The 21510-nt window shown below is 36.4% G+C and overlaps 1 protein-coding gene across 1 annotated transcript in view; it reads left to right on the forward strand.

The window, feature by feature from the left end:
• Window positions 1-21510, forward strand: part of MICU1 (mitochondrial calcium uptake 1) — a 234426-nt gene that overhangs the window by 129770 nt on the left and 83146 nt on the right. The window contains exons 7-8 of the mRNA XM_061197459.1: window positions 11729-11811; window positions 17193-17390. Of these exons, the coding sequence (XP_061053442.1) occupies window positions 11729-11811; window positions 17193-17390 (281 nt within the window). The remainder of the gene's footprint in view (window positions 1-11728; window positions 11812-17192; window positions 17391-21510) is intronic.

Below are 21510 nucleotides of genomic sequence, written 5' to 3' on the forward strand. Positions count from 1 at the left end.
ACAATCGAATTTTTAAATGGGCAGAGAACCTGAAGAGACATTGTTCTAAAAAAGACATACAGATGGCCAACAGGTACATGAAAGAAATCCTCGACATCACTAATCATCAGGGAAATGCAAATCAAAACCGCAGTGAGATACCACCTCACACCTGTCAGAATGGCTATTATCAAAAAGACAAGAAATAACAAGTGTTGGCGAGGATGTGGAGAAAAGGGAACCCTTGTACACTCACTGTTGGTGGGAATGTAAATGGGTGCAGCCACTATGGGAAACAGTATGGATGTTCCCCCCAAAATTAAAAATAGAACTGCTATATGATCCAGAAATTCCACTTCTAGGTATTTTTCCAAAGAAAACAAAAACACTAATTTGAAAAGATATATGCAACCCTATGTTCATTGCAGCATTATTCACAATAGCCAAGATATGGAAGCAACCTAAGTGCCCACTGGTAGATGAATGGATAGAGAGGATGTGGTGTATATATATACAGTGGAATATTAACCATAAAAAGGAATGAAATCTTGCCATTTGTGACAGTGTGGATGGACCTAGAAGTATTATGCTAAGTGAAATAAGTCAGACAGAAAAACACAAATACAATATGTGTTCATTTACAGTGGAATCTAAAAAGCAAAATAAATATACATAGCAAAACAGAAACAGAGTCATAGATACAGAGAACATCAGGTGGTTGCCAATGGGGAGGGGTTGTGGGTTGAATGAAATAGGTGAGGGAGATTAAAAGGTACACACTTCCAGTTATAAAATAAATGAGTCATGGGAATAAAATGTACACCATGGGGAATATAGTCAATAATATTGTAATATCTTTGTATGGTGATGGATGGTAACTAGACTTATTATGATGATCATTTTGTAATGTACAGAAATACTGAATTACTGTGTTGTGTAACAGGAGCTAACATAGTGTTGTAAGTCAATTATACTTCAAAAACAAACAAACAAACAAAAATCCCAAACAAACAAATGAACTCAGAAAGACCTCATTAAATAGGTAAGATTTGTGGTTACAAGAGGCTGGGTGTGGCAGGAGGGGGAATTGGATGAAGGTAGTCAAAAGGTACAAACTTCCAGTTATAAGATAAGTACTAGGGATGTGATATTCAACATGATTAATATAATTAACACGGCTATATGTTTTGGGGTTTTTAAAATAAATTTATTTATTTATTTATTTATTTTTGGCTGTGTTGGGTCTTCGTTTCTGTGCGAGGGCTTTCTCCAGTTGCGGCGAGCGGGGGCCACTCACTGTCGTGGCCTCTCCCGTTGCGGAGCACAGGCTCCAGACGCGCAGGCTCAGTAGTTGTGGCTCACGGGCTTAGTTGCTCCGCGGCATGTGGGATCTTCCCAGACCAGGGCTCGAACCCGTGTCCCCTGCATTGGCAGGCAGAATCCCAACCACTGAGCCACCAGGGAAGCCCGGCTATATGTTTTTTATGAAAATTGCTAAGAGAGTAAATCCTAAGAGTTCTCATCACAAGGAAAAAATATTTTTTCTTTTTCTTTATTTTCTATCTATATGAGATGATGGATATTCACTCAACTTTTGTGGTAATCATTTCATGATGTATGTAAGTCAGATCATTATGCTATAATGCCTTCAACTTGTACAGTGCTGAATGCCAATTATATCTCAGTAAAACCGCAAGGAAAAAAATACATGTTAAGTTCTACGTGTAAATGAGTATTATCCCCCTAAAAGTCGTTCTCTTCTCTTCCCATTATTTGCCCCTCCCTATACACACACCGTTTAGTCAATAACTAAAAGCAGGTAAAATCAAAAGAAGTCAACATTCTTCAGCTTCCAGAATTGTTCAAACCAATCATTGGTTTCATGAGTTCTCCCCCCACAACTCCCAAGAGGCTTAGAAACAGGACTTTCCAGTCATATTTATATACTCCACCTATCCCAGATATAAATATATCTATTATATATTTATCTTATAACTGCACGTTACTGTTATTAGTAGTTCTGAAAGTTTTTCGTTCATTTTCTTGGAGTTTTTAGGAAGACATTTATATATTTATATAATCTTCAAATAATGATAATTGTTTTTTCTAACATGTGTGCTTTATTTTATCTCATTATATATTTGCTTTGGCTAGAACTTTCAAAATAATATCCGTAATAGTGAGCATCCCCACTTTGTTTATTATATTAAAATAAATGTCCTTGGCATTTTTCAGTTAAGTATATTGTGAATCTTGGTGTCAGATAAATATTCTTTATCATATTGAATAAGTTCCTCCTACCTCTATTTCTCAGGAAAAAAAAAGATTAGGAAGACTTAAAATTTTGTCAAATGCTTTTTCAGCATCTAGCCTGATCAAAGTAGCTTTATTCCTGTGACCTAGTTTTATTGCATTATAGTTGTAAAAATTCTGCATTTGCAATTTCTTCTTTTACTTGTGTTTGTTGTGTGTGTGTGTTGTGTATGTGTGTGTATGTCGACTAATATCTAATGTCTTTCTAAATTTCCCTTGAAGATTTATGCAGTCTCTGTTTACCAGAAAGCAATGTTCAATATATATCTGTTAAATTGAACTTGTGGTTTATATTATATAAAGTGTCCATAACCTCATTAAATTTTCTACAAAATATGTCAAAGGCTTAGATATTACAGTAATTTTTGTAATTTATTCTTTACATCTAACTAATATTTTGTTATATATTTTGATGTGAGGTTGTCCTGTACATAAAAATATATAATAGATTTTCATTCTGGATGGTACTTACGAGTAATATAAAAATGGTGTTTGTTCTTATTCCTTCTGCTCTTAGTTCATTTCTGTCTCATTAATATTACCACCTCTGCTTTCTTACTGTTTCGTTTTCTTGTATTTCCTCTTACTTTTTATCTTTCTATATTATTTTGTTTTCAATATATTTCTTATAAATAACAGACCCAGTCTGAGAGCATGTGTTCTCATAGAGGAGTTTAGTTCATTTAACTTTGTTGTGATTTATTTGTTCTTACATCTATCACCTTATGTCTTGTTCTCTATGCTTTCTTTCCATTTTTTTTTCTTTTAAGCTTTTGCTTTATTCATTGGGTTTTTCTCCCAAATAATTTTAATGCTCTCCTAGTCGTGGTAATCTTTGAGTTAATTTAAATGTGTATGTGTATATGTATCTGTGGGGGTTAGGGGGAGACGTGGCTTTTTTTTTTTTTTAGCTGCACTGGATCTTATTTGCCGCATGCAAGATCTTCGTTGCGGCATGCAGGGTCTTTTAGTTGTGGCATGCAGGATCTTTTAGTTGTGGCATATGGGATCTAGTTCCCCCACCAGTTCTCTGATAGTTCCGGGCCCCCTGCATTGGGAGCATGGAGTCTTACCCACTGGACCACCAGGGACGTCCCAGTATGTAGCTTTTTTGTCTAGGACAGAATCATCTATATTTCTTTTGATGTCTTCTATTGGAAGTCAAGAAATTTATCTTCCTTTCACTTTCTTCTCTCCACACAGTTTTTACATTTTTAATAGTCTTATATTTCATTATTTTATAGCCATTCTCATATAATGGCTAAGAGTGGTGCATACTCTATAGTAGACTGTCTGCATTTGAATCCTGGCTCTTTGACTCTGGGCACCCAATACCTTAGTTTCCTCTTTTTTTTTTTTTTTTTAAGAATAGTCTCTATTTTTTAAAAAAATATTTATTTATTTTGGCTGTGCTGGGTCTTAGTTGCAGCAGGTGGGATTTTTAGTTGTGGCATGCAGACTTCTTAGTTGCAGCATGCATGCAGGATCTAGTTCCCTGACCAGGGTTCAAACCCAGGCCCCCTGCATTGGGAGCGTGGAGTCTTACCCACTGGACCTCCAGGGGAGTCCTAGTTTCCTCTTTTTTAGCAGGGGATGGGTATAATAGTACAATGTCACAGAGTGGTTGGGAGGATTAAATAATTCATATAAAGTGCCTGATACATAATAAACATTTAATAAGTGCCACATGCCATGATTATTTTATCAATAACCATTATTTAAGCTTAACTCTGTTCTGGTGATTTTATTGCTCACTTAATTTACTACTCATTTCTTAATTGATCTCATCTTCCCCGTCTTTATTTATTTATTTTGATTGATTTTTTTGTCATTGTTGGCTGAAGAATTTCCTCAACCAGGGGTTGGCAAACTTTTTCTTAAAGGGCAAGATAATTATTTTAGGCTTGCTGGCCATAAGGTCTCTGTCACAGCTACTCATTTCTGCCCTTGTACCTCAAAAGCAGCCATGGACAATGCATAAACAAATGGCTAGCCAGCAGATCATAGTTTACCAGTCCTTGCTTAAGACTTTTGTTACTGTTTTTTGTGGAATTTTGTTAGGAAGAATCTGTGGATTATACAGTTTCAAAGTCCTTGCCTGTCTGAGACTGTCTTCTGTTGCTAATATAGGTAAATGATGAGTTGACTTGTATGTAATTCTTAAATTAAAATTGTTTTCCTGGGACTTCCCTGGTGCCACAACTAAAGATCCCATGTGCTGCAACTAAGATCCGGTGCAGCCAAATAAATAAATTTTATAAATAAATAAAAATTTGTTCTCCCTCAAGATTCTATAGAACTTGCTCTGCAGTGTTCAAGTGTTGTTGAGAATTATAATACAACCCAATACTTTCTTCTTTATGATAAATTTTTTTTTCTTCCTGGATAGTTGGGGTCTCTTTTTCTTTACCCATGGCGTTTGTCATTTCACCAGGGGAGGGTTTTTTTTTCCCTGTGTTAAAAGAGCAAGCCCAAGAAGAAAAACTATATTGTTACATTTACACACCATGAACTTCAGCTATTTCAGATCACTTTATTGTCTTTCTTTTTTCCCCACTAAGGAAATTTTCTGGATATTGTATTCCAAAAGTTAGCAATAAAAATGTCATATCATTTTATCATTTCAAATTGCACATCATGGGAGAAACTAGATATTTTAAGTGGTAGAATGTTTACTATTTTATATAGTTTGGGCCCCCTGTATTTCAATTTAATGGGAGCATACAGCTGCACAGCCACAGAAAACATATTCAGGAAACAGTCTAAATAAATAACTTACCCATGTTTGAGCATATTCAATCACTAAATGGTTATTAACTAAAATTTGTTAGTATAGTCAAAAAGTTATTACAGTGTTTTTTTAAAAATATTTATTTATTTATTTGGCTGTGCCGGGTCTTAGTTGCAGTACGTGGGATCTTCGTTGTGGCATGTGGGATCTTCTAGTTGCAGCATGCAGAATCTTTAGTTGTGGCATGCAAACTCTTGGTTGTGGCACGTGGGATCTAGTTCCCCGACCAGGGATCGAACCCCGGCCCCCTGCATTGGGAGCACGGAGTCTTAGCCACTGGACCACCATGGAAGTCCCTACAGTGTTTTAAATTGTAATTCTAGCACAATCAACAGCGAAAACCTTGATTTTAACTTTATATCATAACACAGTGTCTTCTATAACCAATTATAGTAGATGTGGATTTTTTTTTATTTGCCATTTCAGATCTTGCATTTCAAGAATAATCATTTGCCTGATTTCAGAGCAAAATGCCATAGTTATTCTCATCATCACCATTGACTTCAGATGGCATGATTAATAGTGGATATTTTGGTCAATAGATAATTCTACAAGACAATGATGAGGGCAAGCCTGACTATGGGACTTCTGAGTTGATGCAGAAAGTGTAATTGTTAAATTTTAGAGCCACTGATATTGTTCATGCTATGCCTTGCTTCACATAAATACACCTTTATACAAAGTTACCTGTGTATAAAAATTAAATAAGATACATAGCTTTATAAAAGGAAATATTCCTTGACTTTGTCCTTATCTTTTATCATTCTGTAAGTCTTCTGTTTTTCAAATATCTGCAGTCCTTTTACTAGGTATAATGTTAGACTGGCTCTTATCATGAAACCTAATATTAAAAAATGCTGAAGAGACTAATAGATTATCAAAGAGTACCTGTAAAATAGTTACTAACAGAAGTCAAATCAGACTTAGAAGGCAATTAGGTCATTGAAAAGAAAATTGATCTGCTGTTGCTTAAGTATGTTTTTAAAAAATTCTTAGGACGTTTTCATTTAATGTAGCACCCTTCTTTGGAAGCTAAATCATCCCAAGGAAATGCTATAGTACAACTACAATGCATCATACCGTAGGAACTTTTTTTCTCCACTCTGTGTAAAAAGGGCAGAAAGATTCTTCCAGGCTGCACCTAGGCATCGTACCTTGAAGAATTCAGAAGAATTGAGAGAGGGGCACTTTTTTGAAACCTTATCTTGCAGGTTTTTCTTCTCCTTTCCCCAAGCCTAATGTGAGAAAACAAGACACTAAGCCCTCATATAAGAAAAATGTTAATATATTAGTCTGCAAAGAAGAAGTCCTATTGTTACTAGAAAGGATAAGTCATTCCAGAATTAACTATATTTAGAATACTGCATTTATGGGAGGCATTGGCCATCTAAAGTACCCCAGAGAGGGCTATTAGGATGTTGAAGTTCTGGAAACAAGTTCTGAGAAACCTTTAGTAGAGACATGACACTATGCTTTTATGTATTCAGAGGGCCAGCATATATGAGGAAGCAGTTATATTTTTTTATTTCTCTAGAAAATTAAATTAGGACAATTTGTAAGAGCTACAAAGAATTAGATTTGGGCTCTGCATGAGGAAAAAAGTTCAATTAATATGGCCAACAATGGTTACACTGCAGAAGTGGTGACCTCCCTCTCAGAAATAATCAGAGGCTTATAAAGATCATCCTTATAAATTCAGTAGGCAGGTTCATCATTGAAGAGAGGTGCGTCATATTATATGAAGTTTTTTTCTAACTCAGAGTTCTCTGATATTGCGTATTAATTACCTCATTTGTCCTATGCATCATTTTAAAACAGGAATGGTAGAGGTGGGAATTTTGTGGTAGGAGAATCAGACCAACAGAAAATAAGAAACTGGGCTTCCCTGGTGGCGCAGTGGTTGGGAATCTGCCTGCCAATGCAGGGGACACGGGTTCGAGCCCTGGTCTGGGAAGATCCCACATGCCGCGGAGCAGCTGGGCCCGTGAGCCACAATTACTGAGCATGCGCGTCTGGAGCCTGTGCTCCGCAACAAGAGAAGCCGCGATGGTGAGAGGCCCGCGCACCGTGTTGAAGAGTGGCCCCCGCTTGCCTCAACTGGAGAAAGCCCTCACACAGAAACGAAGACCCAACACAGCCAAAAATAAAAAAAAATAATAATAAATAAATAAATAAATAAATAAATAAATTTATTTAAAAAAAAAAAGAAAATAAGAAACTTGTTGATGTTATAACCTGTCCGTTTTTTTGTTGTTGTTCATTCCGTCAGTACTACCAAAAGAGAATTTAAGGCATAATGACTCATTATGTTCTGGAAAAGCCAGAATTAGAGCCCAAGTCTTTTGCATTTCTATTAAAGAAAAATAAGTGAAAGTCATGAAAATCTTGAGACAGGTAGTGTTGTTGCTATCTGATTATTTGACTTACCACACATAGAAAAACGTTTTTTTTTCTTATTACTAAAACAATGTAGAAAAATCTGCTGTGCTTTGAACAAGTCTAGAGTTGTTATTGCTGTTGTCATTATTGTCAATGATAGAATAATGTAAAAATGTTTTATTCTTAACTAGAACAGATCTAATGTATCTCCATTTACTTATAGCAAAGACTATCATGGAATTATGAGTAAAAGATGTATAGTGATGAACTTTGTGTAGAATTCCATTGTTTTGATCAGTTCCAATGTATAATTGTTTTAGAAATTGATGTGCAGGAAGTAGATTAAGCCATTAACACAAGGAGCGGGCAGGGCAGAGCTTCACTGTCACTCTACAAGCAGCCTGGAATTCAAAAGAATTCCTCTCTCTCTACCTTTCTATGGAAATAGGTTGTGAATTAATGTAAACTCAAGACACCTTTAGCTTTCCAGAGCAGCTAGATTTAAAAATTACTCCAAAGCCTACATTTAAAGGGAGACAGGAGAGTATGAGAAAATTGCCTAGCAGCATATTCCTGTGTAGCATGTTTCACTTAAAGCAAGCTGGTTTTTTGCTTAAGTGCTTTGACGTCATCAGCAGATGAAGATTGAATAGACTGAGAGAACTACTCCTGGAAGGACCTTGCCTGATAGACTGCTAAGGCCTAAATGAGAGTGTGCACGGCTGCTGCCCTGACTTGCCATATCAGTGACCAGGGCACAGGAGCTCAGCCTGAGAGTGTCAGCACATATTCTTTAATAAACACTCTGAGTTGCTCCACATAAAGCAGATACCCTGTTTGGGAGTAAGCCAGTACAAAAAGATATAGAAACCTCAAGCAGTACAGGATGTGCTTTGTTTGGTAAAGTGAATTTAACCTTAGTTGTAGGAGAACATATAAGTATGATTTGCCATAATAACTCATTCAGTCATTTAAATGACTGGGCATATGCCATCACAGAACTCGCAGGACAGTAGGAATAACAGATAATGATAAAGCTAAAATTTTAAGAACTCTGTGTCCCCTCTGTAATCAGTGGAGATAGGGAATGAGAATGCTGCTTTAATTCAGGAGTAGCAACACTTTGACTGCTTCTGGCCAGATCTTTCCCTATTTCTATTCATTTGGACCACATTTCTCTTGATGTTGTGATACCGCCTCCTCTGTCACTGCTTCCTCTCTCTTTCCTTTCACCTTAAATACTGGTTTCCAACTCATTCTACCCTTTCTTTACCCTTCTCCTCAACCTTCAGTTCTCCATGGACAACTTCATTTCAGGTCTTTGCGGCTAACATATTTATGCTAATGATTCCCAGCTTTAACCTCTCTCTTCTAAGCTTTCGACCAATATTTCCACCTATCTCCTGAACATTTTCATCTGAATATGCTATGGACTCCTTGAATTCAGTAGGTCCTATCTGAATTCATTTTTTTCCTCAAACCTTTTCCATTTTTATCTCTTGATTAGTGATATGCAGGCTACGTGGTAGCCTAAGCCAGTCATGCTCTCCGCCTTTTTTACTCTTAACTCATCACAGCTAACTAATCATTAAGTTATATACTTTCTGCCTCAAGTTATTTCAGATACCTTTCCTTCTCTCCATGACCACTGCCATCACCTCAGTTCACATTTGCAACATTTACAAGAGCTTTTATGATCTTCTCTGAGGCTGGTTCTTGTTTTCCAACTCATCCTTCACACTGTAGCCAGAGAAGTTCTTTCTGAATGCCTGTGTGATTGTGGCACTCCTCCACTTAAAACTTTCAGTGACCTCATATTGTCTGCAGTTGTTACAATTTCAAGTATCTATAAGGATTAGGCAAATAATGTATGTGAGTGCAGTGAGCCAAGTTTGAGACAATAGGGGAGAACAGGGAGGCACTCCTGTTTAAAGAAATTCATATTTAGAATTTTTAAAAATATGTGACAAGTCTATCAGAGAATCTGATGTTGTCTATGCCTATGAGTGCAACCAAGCTTAAACTACTGAGCTCTGCACATGCAATGTTTCTTTGATATCAGGTAAATCCTTTAGATGGACCACTTGAAACTCTGAGCTATTGCAGAGACTGACGTAACCAGTGAGTCATGTTTGGTTGTTTTGTTTCTAAGTCAAAACATACCAGAATAAAGAGTATTGGTTTATTATTTTAAGTACCACTGTCTTCATATTGGAGGTTGTGGAACATAATGAAAAATTTATGGGCTTTGGAGTCAGTGTTGACCTAAGTTCACTTACCAGTTCCGCTGCCTATTAGCTGTGTGATTTTGAGCTAGTCATTTAGTGACTTTGATCCCCAATTTCCTACTCTGTTAAAAAAATTAAGAAAGAAATTAAATTTTCAGGATTGAGAATACAAAATCAGATAACAGCTTAAAATTATCCAGCCCAATGCTTGGTACATAGTAACTCTTCAGTAAAAGATAGCATCCAGACAGGTAGGAATAATTTAAGAAGTGACAATAAATATACGAAAATCTAATCCCCCCCACTGCATCCTTCTCAGCAATCATACTGGTGGCCTAAGAAGAGCAAACCTGTTGGAAGCCATTATCAAGTGAAACAGGCAATTGGAAACTGACAAGCACATGATTCACCCAGGCAACTAAAAACCAGGAACTTACCCACCTAGTTGGCTAGCTAGCTGAAAATGGAATTTAAGCCTAGAAAGTGTTGATACTGACAAATTCATGAGCATGATGGGAATATGGACTCTCTACAACAATGCATAATACACTAAGCCCTTTTTTACTCTTTTGTCTACATATAATCTTTAATTATTATTTTTTTTTTTTACTAAAAGTGATATTAACTGAAAATTTAATTCAGTAGTATTAGGATATATAGGAAATTTTATTTTGGTTTATTCTCTATAGCTATATAAATTTGAAGCACCAAAGGAAGGAGGTAAACGACTTAGTTTTCTTTTTTTTTTTGGCCACATGACGTGGCCTGTGGCATCTTAGTTCCCCGACCAGGGATCGAACCCAGGCCCCTGCAGTGACAGTGCCAAGTCCTAACCACTGGACTGCCAGAGAAGTCCCTAGTTTACTTTACTAGAACGTTTAGCATTGGTAAGGAAGGAGGGCTGTTCTATTTATATTTTATCCTAATGCACAAATATATTAATTTTATTTTGATTAACCTAGGAACATTAAAGAAGTCTTGAAACACTTTCATCATTCACTTAAGGGAAAAAATATATACTGTCTTCTCAAGCTTTGCACTTTTCATTTTGTTTTTTAAACATTTAAGTGTACTTTGCATAGTAATTTGTGTACCCAGCTGACATGGTTAAAATAGGGGACTGGGTAGCTGACAGTGTGCTTTTCTGCCTTACCACAGAGCTATAGTGACATTGAGTAGAGTGGTGTAGATAATAACCTGTTGGCAGAATGATATCCACTGAACTCCTGATTGTACTTACAGTGGAGAGACGAGAAAAAACAAAGTAGAAAGCTAGCTTGTTTTAAAAAGGCAAGACAAAGACTTAGAGTTTCAGCTTCTTACTTTGCAGCAGTATATCTCACCCCAAATAGACTTTCATGCCCAGATAAATAACACTATATTTAAGTAACAGAACAACGTTAATATTATTCAGTTAAGAGAGGATGGTTTCTAAGAAAGCAAAGCTGAAGTATTTAAGAGAGTGTTGAAACACAAAGATAGACAAGTGCTATCTTTACTGGCCATGGTAAAATTCTCTTTTGGTTTTAAGGACTATTGCTAAAAGGTTGATTAAGATACATATGGTGGCATTCTGTGACTTGATATTACATTTTAATGTTTAACTATCTTTTTTCTTTTTTTAATAGACCTCTTTTTTTTTTTAATTAATTAATTAATTTATTTATTATTTTGGCTGTGTTGGGTCTTCGTTTCTGTGCGAGGGCCCTCTCTAGTCGCGGCGAGCGGGGGCCACTCTTCATCGCGGTGCGCGGGCCTCTCACCATCGCGGCCTCTCTTGTTGCGGAGCACAGGCTCCAGACGTGCAGGCTCAGTAGTTGTGGCTCACGGGCCCAGTTGCCCCGCGGCATGTGGGATCTTCCCAGACCAGGGCTCGAACCCGTGTCGCCTGCATTGGCAGGCAGACTCTCAACCACTGCGCCACCAGGGAAGCCCCTTTTTTCCTTAAAGGAATGATTATTTTTGGTCAGTACCTTCTAAATATTTTTCTTTTTTCTTCCTCCTTCCCTCCTGTCCTTCCTTCCTTCCTAACTTGCAGCTCCTCAGAGAAATTTTGAAATTGCCTTCAAGATGTTTGACTTGAATGGAGATGGAGAAGTAGACATGGAGGAGTTTGAACAGGCAAGTTTTCCTGGAAATTTCATTTGAATACATTAATATTTAACACATTTTCATGTGCCTTGGAGTTACTGTGGCCTTGGTCAGTATATTCTGATGCTATCCAATTTTTGAAGTACCTAATGTATCATTTTTCAGAATTATCTCCACTTTTAATAGGTGAGGGTTTTTTGTTTGTTTTTACTCTAAATGTAAGGAATTATTTGAGCATATTATTAAGGTCAACGTTGCTCTGATTCCCCAACATGAATTAGACTCTAATGCTGAGAGGCTAAGTTATAGTTATTCAATCATATATTCAATCAACATTTATTAAATAGCTCCTTTGTGCCAGGCAGTTCCAGAATACAAGGATGAATAACATATGTGCTGAAAGGATTTCTGTAAGAGAAGGAAAAATGGTACGATGCCTTTTACTGTAGCAGGTTCCAGCCATAAAAGTATATAGTTTCTTCTGAATCCTAGGAAGAGATTACATTTCCATCAAACTTCTGTTCTTGGAGGGCCATGGTATCTCTCCAGGTATAATCATTATGATTGGTAGAAGTGGTTTCAAAACAGAAAAAAATATGTATGTGGGAGATAACATTTTTGTATTCACAATGAGTAAAGGGGCAAAAAGGAAGTGGGAGAAAGTATCAGGAATAGTGTATCTTTAAGTAAGAAATGCATAGAGACAAATATTTCAAAATACCTACAGATATTTATTCAAATTTGCAAGCTATGTCCATCTAATACCTTCATTTTTCATAATTCTGCACTTCACTGGTGTTACCAGGTGGCCTCAAATGATTATAAATAGAACTTATTTTGGTATTTTTAATTTTATTTTACACAGAACTATTTTATTTTTATTGAGATATAGTTAACATATAACATTGTTTTAGGTGTATGACATAATGATTTGACCTATGTATATACTATGAAATGATTACCACAATAAATTTAGTTAATATTCATCACCACACATAGTTTTTTTTCTTGTGATGAGAACTTTTAAGATCTCCTCTCTTAGCAACTTTCAAATATACAATTTAGTTTTGTTAACTATAGTCTCCATGCTTATATCCCCAAGGCTTATTTATCTTATAAGTGGAAGTTTAGACCACCTTCACTCATTTTACCCACCCTCCATCCCCTGCTTCTGGCAACCAACAGTCTGTTCTCTGTGTCTGTGAGTTCAGCTTTTTTTTGGATTCCACATATAAGTGAGATCATATAGTATTTGCCTTTCTCTCTCTGACTTATTTCATCTAGCATAATGCCCTCAACGTTCATCCGTGTTATCACAAATGGCAGGATTTACTTCTTTTTTTATGTCTGAATAACATTCCAGTGTGTATGTGTGTGTGAGTGTATCATATTTTCTTTATCCATTCATCTGCCAGTGGACACTTAGGTTGTTTCCATGTCCTGGCTATTGTAAATAATGCTGCAATGAATATGGTGGGGGGGCTGAAGATATCTCTTCAACATAGTGATTGGTTTCCTTTGGATAAATACTCAGAAGTGGAATTGCTGGATCATATGGTAGCTCTAGTCTTAATGTTTTGAGGAATCTTCATGCTGTTTTCCATACTGGCTACACCAGTTTACATTCCCACTAGTGCCTGAGGATTCCCTTTTCTCCACATCCTCACCAACATTTTTGGCATTGCTGTTGAAATGCTGAATGACTTGGAGCAGTCACTCCACCATTCTGCTCACTTGATGGAGAAAGGAGTATTAATTTCATCTAATATGATCCCTTGATAACTGGCCTTGTTAAACTGATGGAACTTGTAATATTGATCACAAGAAATTTTGATGTAAAAACTCTTTAGAGAAACAAAAATAATTATAAGGTGGTTCAGGAGTGAATAGCTCTCATTAGAAGTTTCTCTGCTTCATCGTTCTACATTTTACATTTTTGGGCAATATAATAATTCTTTAAGTTGAAAGTGCACTAAGCTTTAAAACATTCAAACTTTGATTTCCAGCTAAATAGGTATTTTCTTGATGGTAAATTTGTCAGGCTTACAAAAAAAGTTAAACAGAACCAGTATGAGGACACACATATATCATCATTGTGTATCTTCAAAGTCAATGTGGTGTGAAGCAAACTAATACCTAATATTACTTTTATTCATCTTTTTCAAAAATCACTTTGATCATGCATAAACATAAATTACTAAAAAGCATTACTCGACTGTAAATAGTGTAAGTTTTCTCTGACCTTTCTTTTCTTTTTTTATATATTTATTCATTTTATTTATTTATTTTTGGCTGCACTGGGTCTTCATTGCTGCACGTGGGCTTTCTCTAGTTGCGGTGAGCGGGGGCTACTCTTCATTTGCGGTGCACGGGCTTCTCATTGCGGTGGCTTCTCTTGTTGCAGAGCACAGGCTCTAGGTGCGCAGGCTTCAGTAGTTGTGGCATGTGGGCTCAGTAGTTGTGGCTCACGGGCTCTAGAGCGCAGGCTCAGTAGTTGTGGCGCACGGGCTTAGTTGCTCCACGGCAGGTGGGATCTTCCTGGACCAGGGCTTGAACCCATGTCCCCAGCATTGGCAGGCAGATTCTTAACCACTGTGCCACCAAGGAAGCCCCCCAAATCCTTTTCTTTAACCCATTTCATAGCAGATCATAAAACAGAACTAACCTAGCAAAAGATATTTTTTTAAAAATCTCATAACTGTTTGGGCTACATTCACCTGAGGCTGTGACAGAAATGTTTTTTTAGTATGAAAGTATGAGTTGTGAGACAGAAGAAAGGGAATGAAATTTCCACATACACTCTTCAGCACCACACTTTTGAAGCTAACATACACATTTCCACCATAGGAAGGGTATAAGCTGCAATATTATAGCACAGACAAAATTTAAATCATGACAGGTCTTGACGTTGATGCTTAATACTGGTTCACTGCTATTGGAAAATTCTTCAGTTCTCACACCCAGGCAGAGAAAATGAATTGTGTATTGCCTTCAAATAGAAGCAGCACTGTACTGATTATCCTGTATTTCAATTTAATGTCTAAAGAACTTCAACTTAAATAATTTTAAAATCCATTGTATACCTATCTTTCAAGTCTCCATGTGCATGAAAAACAAATGTCAAGAAATCTTATTTACATGATAAAACATGAACCCAGAAAAAAATCATAATCAGAAGCGTTTATGATATTAACCTAGAGTTATAAGGAGACTTAGAGACAATGATCTCTAACCGTGAACTTTTCCAATGAGAAAACTAAGGCCCAAAGAAGTTAAATGAACTGCATAAATTGTGCTTTCACTGCAGAGCAACAGAATTAGACCCCGTGTGTCCTGATTCCCCATCTTGTGTCTTTCCATTATACTACTTTTACCTTTTAGAGCCAGAGACTTTTAAATTGTGTTAAATAAGTCTTTTTATGGTCATAGGTAATAAATAAAACAAATAAAAGACACTTAACCATGGAAATCCATTGTTACAAATCTTAAGTTTTTAAGTATTATGCTTTTCTAATTTGGCAATTTAAAAATCATTATCCACAAGGCTATATATATTATTTATTTATATAATATACCTTTATTATCTATCCTTACATATGACAATTTTAATTATTCTGAATAGTTGTTATTTTAGCTTGTTAAGAGGTAGAAAAGATTGCAGGAACTTGTGAAAAAAATGCTTTATCAATCATAGACTTGCCTCAAAAAGCTCATTTTATATAGTTAGGCCATGGTTGCTAGTCCCCCAAATTATTCTTTCTCAAAAGCTCATTTTTTTTTTTTGTATTTTTTTTGTATTTTTTATTTTTTTAAACATCTTTATTGGAGTATAATTGCTTTACAATGGTGTGTTAGTTTCTGCTTTATAACAAAGTGAATCAGCTATACATATACATATATCACCATATCTCCTCCCTCTTGAGTCTCCCTCCCATCCTCCCTATCCCACCCCTCTAGGTGGTCACAAAGCACCAAGCTGATCTCCCTGTGCTATGCAGCTGCTTCCCACTAGCTATCTGTTTTACATTTGGTAGTATATATAAGTCCATGCCACTCTCTCACTTCCTCCCACCTTACCCTTCCCCCTCCCCGTGTCCTCAAATCCATTCTCTATGTATGCGTCTTTATTCCTGTCCTGCCCCTACGTTCTTCAGAACCATTTTTTTTTTTTAGATTCCATATATATGTGTTAGCATACAGTATTTGTTTTTCTCTTTCTGACTTACACTTCACTCTGTATGACAGTCTCTAGGTCCATCCACCTCATTACAAATAACTCAATTTCGTTTCTTTTTATGGCTGAGTAATATTCCATTGTTTATATGTGCCACATCTTCTTTATCCATTCATCTGTCGATGGACACTTAGGTTGCTTCCATGTCCGGGCTATTGTAAGTAGAGCTGCAATGAACATTGTGGTACATGACTCTTTTTGAATTATGGTTTTCTCAGGATATATGCCCAGTAGTGGGATTGCTGGGTCGTATGGTAGTTCTATTTTTAGTTTTTTAAGGAACCTCCATACTGTTCTCCATAGTGGCTGTATCAATTTACATTCCCACCAACAGTGCAAGAGGGTTCCCTTTTCTCCACACCCTCTCCAGCATTTATTGTTTGTAGATTTTTTGATGATGGCCATTCTGACTGGTGTGAGGTGATACCTCATTGTAGTTTTGATTTGCATTTCTCTAATGATTAGTGATGTTGAGCATCCTTTCATGTGTTTGTTGGCAATCTGTATATCTTCTTTGGAGAAATGTCTATTTAGGTCTTCTGCCCATTTTTGGATTGGGTTGTTTGTTTTCAAAAGCTCATTTAAAACTTCTCAAAGATTAAACTAATTCCCCATCTTCTCTTGGAGAATTACTTCATACCAACTTTATGTTTCACATTATCATTCTAATAAATGTGTTATCTCAATATCTGTGTGATATCAAGTATTTGCCTATAGCTATACTGCCTCTCATCACAACTGGGGAGTCAGTAGTGAGAAGTGTGAAATTTTTAAAAGTCTCCTGAGATATGGAAGGTATTACTGTGAGGTTGATGATTATTTTAATGTTGTATGTGAGGTTTTGAGCCTAAAACAAATGCATACTTTTTTCTAAAGAGAGATTTTAAAAGGCATCCCAATTATAAAGGTGTCAAGCATGTGTATTAGAATACCAGTTCAATTATTTGCTAGCTACTTGACCTCAAGCAAGTTATTTAATAGTGTACCTCAAATTCCTCATCTGTAAAATGAGAATAATCATGGGGCTTATCTCATAGGACTGTTGTGAGCATTAAAAGAGAGCATTGTAGCACAGTGTAGGCAAACAGTAAGCAGTCGATAGTCAGTTACTATTCTTACTTTTCCATATTTTCCACCTTGTAATGTTTTTCTGGACGGGGGTTTGCTTCTCCATTAGGTTCAGAGCATCATTCGCTCCCAAACCAGCATGGGAATGCGTCACAGAGATCGTTCTACAACTGGTAACACCCTCAAGTCTGGCTTGTGTTCAGCCCTCACAACCTACTTTTTTGGAGCTGATCTCAAGGGGAAGCTGACAATCAAAAACTTCCTTGAATTTCAGCGTAAACTTCAGCACGATGTTCTGAAGCTGGAAGTAGGTATTCCTTGGACTTCAGGGCACTGTCCATCATGTATGCACGTAGAGCTGCTGGGTTGGGAGGGGCCTGCACTATAAGTATTCTTTCAATCTACCTCCAACCATAAGAACTGATTGGTTTGAGCCTTATCAGTGATCTACAGCCTGACAGCAGTAGGAAATAATATGTCTTACAATAAGTTTGTTCTGGGACTGAAAGCCAAAAAAGTCTAAATTGAAAATCTTAGTTGTCTTTGGATACTCAGCTTGAGGAAAAAGAAGTTCAGGGGTCAGAGCAGTTCTCAACCTGAGCATGTATGTTTATTGTGTAGAAGGCACCAAAGGGGTAAGGAGAGGGGGATAATAAGGAGCTCTTTCTATGAAAGTTTACAAAGGTAGTAACAGCTGGAAACACAAAATGTCAGAAATAAAAATATATGTGCTCAGAGTTACAAAGGTGTCATACTGGGTTTGGGGATTTACTTTTCCACTTAAAGTTTAGACCATCATGGTGTTCAGTTCCTGGACACAACTCTGTAAGAGCATTACCTTTTTCTATGCGTGTACTTGTTGAATTAAGTATGTTTGGGGTTAATTGGCTACTGAGTCTGTTCAGTTCAAAACGTTCATTAAATGCCTTCTATATGCACTTCAGTCTGGAGACAAAAAAATGAAGTCTCTGATTTCTTCTGATTATTAAAAATTCCCTTATGCTGGTGTTCCTCAACCTCTGTTTTTGGTTAACATATGCCCTGCCTTAATGTTACTTGAAATTTCAAAACATTAAATACTATGACTAAAAACACATAAAAGTATTGGAGAAAAGCACTGCTTTGTTTTTAAACTCTGAATATTACTTCTCTATCTGCTCTCCCGTTTTTTCCTGGAGATTCTAATATACTACTCCCACCTCTTCCACCCACTTCCCTCAGTTGAGACAGTTTGAAAAATCACAACTGAATTCCCATTACTGATAAGAACACTGTTTAATATTCATTCTCTAGGAGAGAAGCAGAAGAATAGATCATACTAAAAATCAGATCTAACTTTGGAATGTGCTTTTGTACTGTTTTTTTTGGAAATGGTATAATTAATATTCAAGGAACTTACCTCAAAATAATGGTTTTCCACAATTCAGCCTCCTTCAGGAGGCTCTTGTAGCCCTTATAATACATGGTAAGTACTATATATTTATTACATATATAGTGCAGGGGACACAAAACTTTACCTCTACCCTCCTAGGGTCTCCACTCGGGCCTGAGTCTTAAATTGACATAAGACAGATTAACAAGAGAAAAGTATACAGATTTTTACACATACATGAGAATCCCCATAGGAAAATGAAGACCCAACGGAGTGGCTAGGCCTAATTGTTTATATACTAAGTTGAACAAAGAGAGGCAACTTAGCTTTGTGAAGTTTGCATTCTTATCACCAGAAAAGGGGAGTCAAAGTTGAGAGTAATTTGTACAAACAGATCTTGTTAAAATAATTCTTATCTTCCTTTAGTCCCCCATATATTTTAGTTACTTGTCCACAGTTGCCTCTCTTTGTTTCTTTCCTGGTAGTATAAGGAGGACATCTTTCACATGGGAGTTTCACTTCTGACTTTGAGGAGTCCAACAGTTTTTGTGTAAGAGTTGGTATGTACCAGGATTCTAGACATATGCCTTAGTATGCATACCTGTAATGGTCTTCTTTGGAAGCATTATAACAATCTAGGAGTGTAAATTATTTAAATTATTAATTATGTAATTACAATTTAACATATAGTATATATCCATCAAATGTAGTTAGAGAATAAAGCACAAGCTAGAATGGTACTTTTAACAAACTTTAAACAACAATACAAGGTTATCAGAGCATGGAGCAGATGCCTGCTTCACCACAATCTAGCCTGACACTCATTCCTGGATGGAGTCTCCAGAGACAGAGCATGGGACTTTCGTCTTTTATCCTGAGATGCTATAGAGCTTAAAGCCCACTAACATATTGTGTAGATTGCCAACGAATGTTATAAAGCAGATAAATGTAGAATGTTATAAAGCAGATAAATGTAGAATGTTATAAAGCAGATTAGGGATTTCATACATGTATACCTGCACATAACCTACACCCCAATGCAGAAGAAAAGAGATCTAAAAGAGTATATCTAAGATATTTATTCTAGAAAGCCCTCTTGTATTTGACATTGACTTGGATCATCTGTAGGCTTTGGGCCAAGACATACCAAGACTGTTCTGTTTGACAATCAGCAATTCCTCCTGTAGGGGAACCAATAGACTCTTTTGTGAAAGAACCCAGCCTAAAATGTAATAAATATTCTATTTATTACATAAATGTTTATTAATCCTGAGTCCCTTCTTTCCATATAATACACAAGTTCAGTGAATAAGTGCCTCCTTATCAATAAGCCCCATATTCAAAGTTTCATCAATCAGTACTGTGTCTTCCCAACTAGATGTGTAATTCTTTTTTTTTTTTTTGCCTGATTTTTTTTTTTCACACACACACACTGTATTTTATTTTTACAAGAGATAAATAGACTGACACCAAGCATTGTACATGGATGACCACAACAAAAGCAACAATGATAGCAATTACCAAACATGAAACACACTCATACTATGTCATAATATTGACATTCAGTCCGGTAATCCTCCACTGTAACAGCTCCTTTACTTTGCAGTGAAAATTGATTTGTATATTCTTTGCCTCTGAGGCCTTGTGGGATTTTTTTTTTTTTTTAATTCAAACAGAAAGTCACAAAAATTATACTCATCCTCATCAGTTCATTCAGTCCCATGTAATTAATTTTTTTTTTCATCTTAATCTTTTGTTAGCACTTTTATGAGTTCATCAGTTTTTCATTAGAGTTCTGAAAATGCTTATTCATTCAGTTCAGCAGTACAGTCAGTTACCAGAAACCCGTACTTGTCATAGACTTTTCCATGAATTTCTTGGAGATGAAACCCTTTTATAGGAACGTATTTGCAAAAGCATCAGAGTACACCCAGAACTGTCTGTAAATGACAAAAGACTTAAAAATGACCACGGTTAAAGATTTGATGAAAGTTCATAATAATGCAGTTGACAAGAAAATTAGTTATTTCTGAGATATACATTTTAAAGTAATAACTAGGATTATGACTTATAATATTATACCAGAACATATAAGATTTTTAGAAATTTCATGTAATGTCTGAAACATTTATATTAACGTATTTCCATACAAATAACCCAATGAAAGTTTAGCATTAGTTGTTTTGTTTGTTTGGTTTTTTATACTGCAGGTTCTTATTAGTCATCAATTTTATACACATCAGTGTATACATGTCAATCCCAATCGCCCAATTCAGCACACCACCATCCCCACCCCACCACAGATTTCCCCCCTTGGTGTCCATATGTCTGTTCTCTACATCTGTGTCTCAACTTCTGCCCTGCAAACTGGCTCATCTGTACCATTTTTCTAGGTTCCACATACATGTGTTAATATACGATATTTGTTTTTCTCTTTCTGACTTACTTCACTCTGTATGACAGTCTCAAGATCCATCCACGTCTCAACAAATGACTCAATTTCGTTCCTTTTTATGGCTCAGTAATATTCCATCGTATATATGTACCACATCTTCTTTATCCATTTGTCTGTTGATGGGCATTTAGGTTGCTTCCATGACCTGGCTATTGTAAATAGTGCTGCAATGAACATTCGGGTGCATGTGTCTTTTTGAATTACGGTTTTCTCTGGGTATATGCCCAGTAGTGGGATTGCTGGGTCATATGGTAATTCTATTTTTAGTTTTTTAAGGAACCTCCATATTGTTCTCCATAGTGGCTGCATCAATTTACATTCCCACCAACAGTGCAAGAGGGTTCCCTTTTCTCCACACCCTCTCCAGCATTTGTTGTTTGTAGATTTTCTGATGGTGCCCATTCTAACTGGTGTGAGGTGATACCTCATTGTAGTTTTGATTTGCATTTCTCTAATAATTAGTGATGTTGAGCATCTATTCATGTGCTTCGTGGCCGTCTGTATGTCTTCTTTGGAGAAATGTCTATTTAGGTCTTCTGCCCATTTTTGGATTGGGGTGTTTGTTTCTTTAATATTGAGCTGCATGAGCTGTTTATATAT

The sequence above is a fragment of the Eubalaena glacialis genome, chromosome 1 (genome assembly GCF_028564815.1).
Source record: "Eubalaena glacialis isolate mEubGla1 chromosome 1, mEubGla1.1.hap2.+ XY, whole genome shotgun sequence".
Classification (NCBI taxonomy): domain Eukaryota; kingdom Metazoa; phylum Chordata; class Mammalia; order Artiodactyla; family Balaenidae; genus Eubalaena; species Eubalaena glacialis.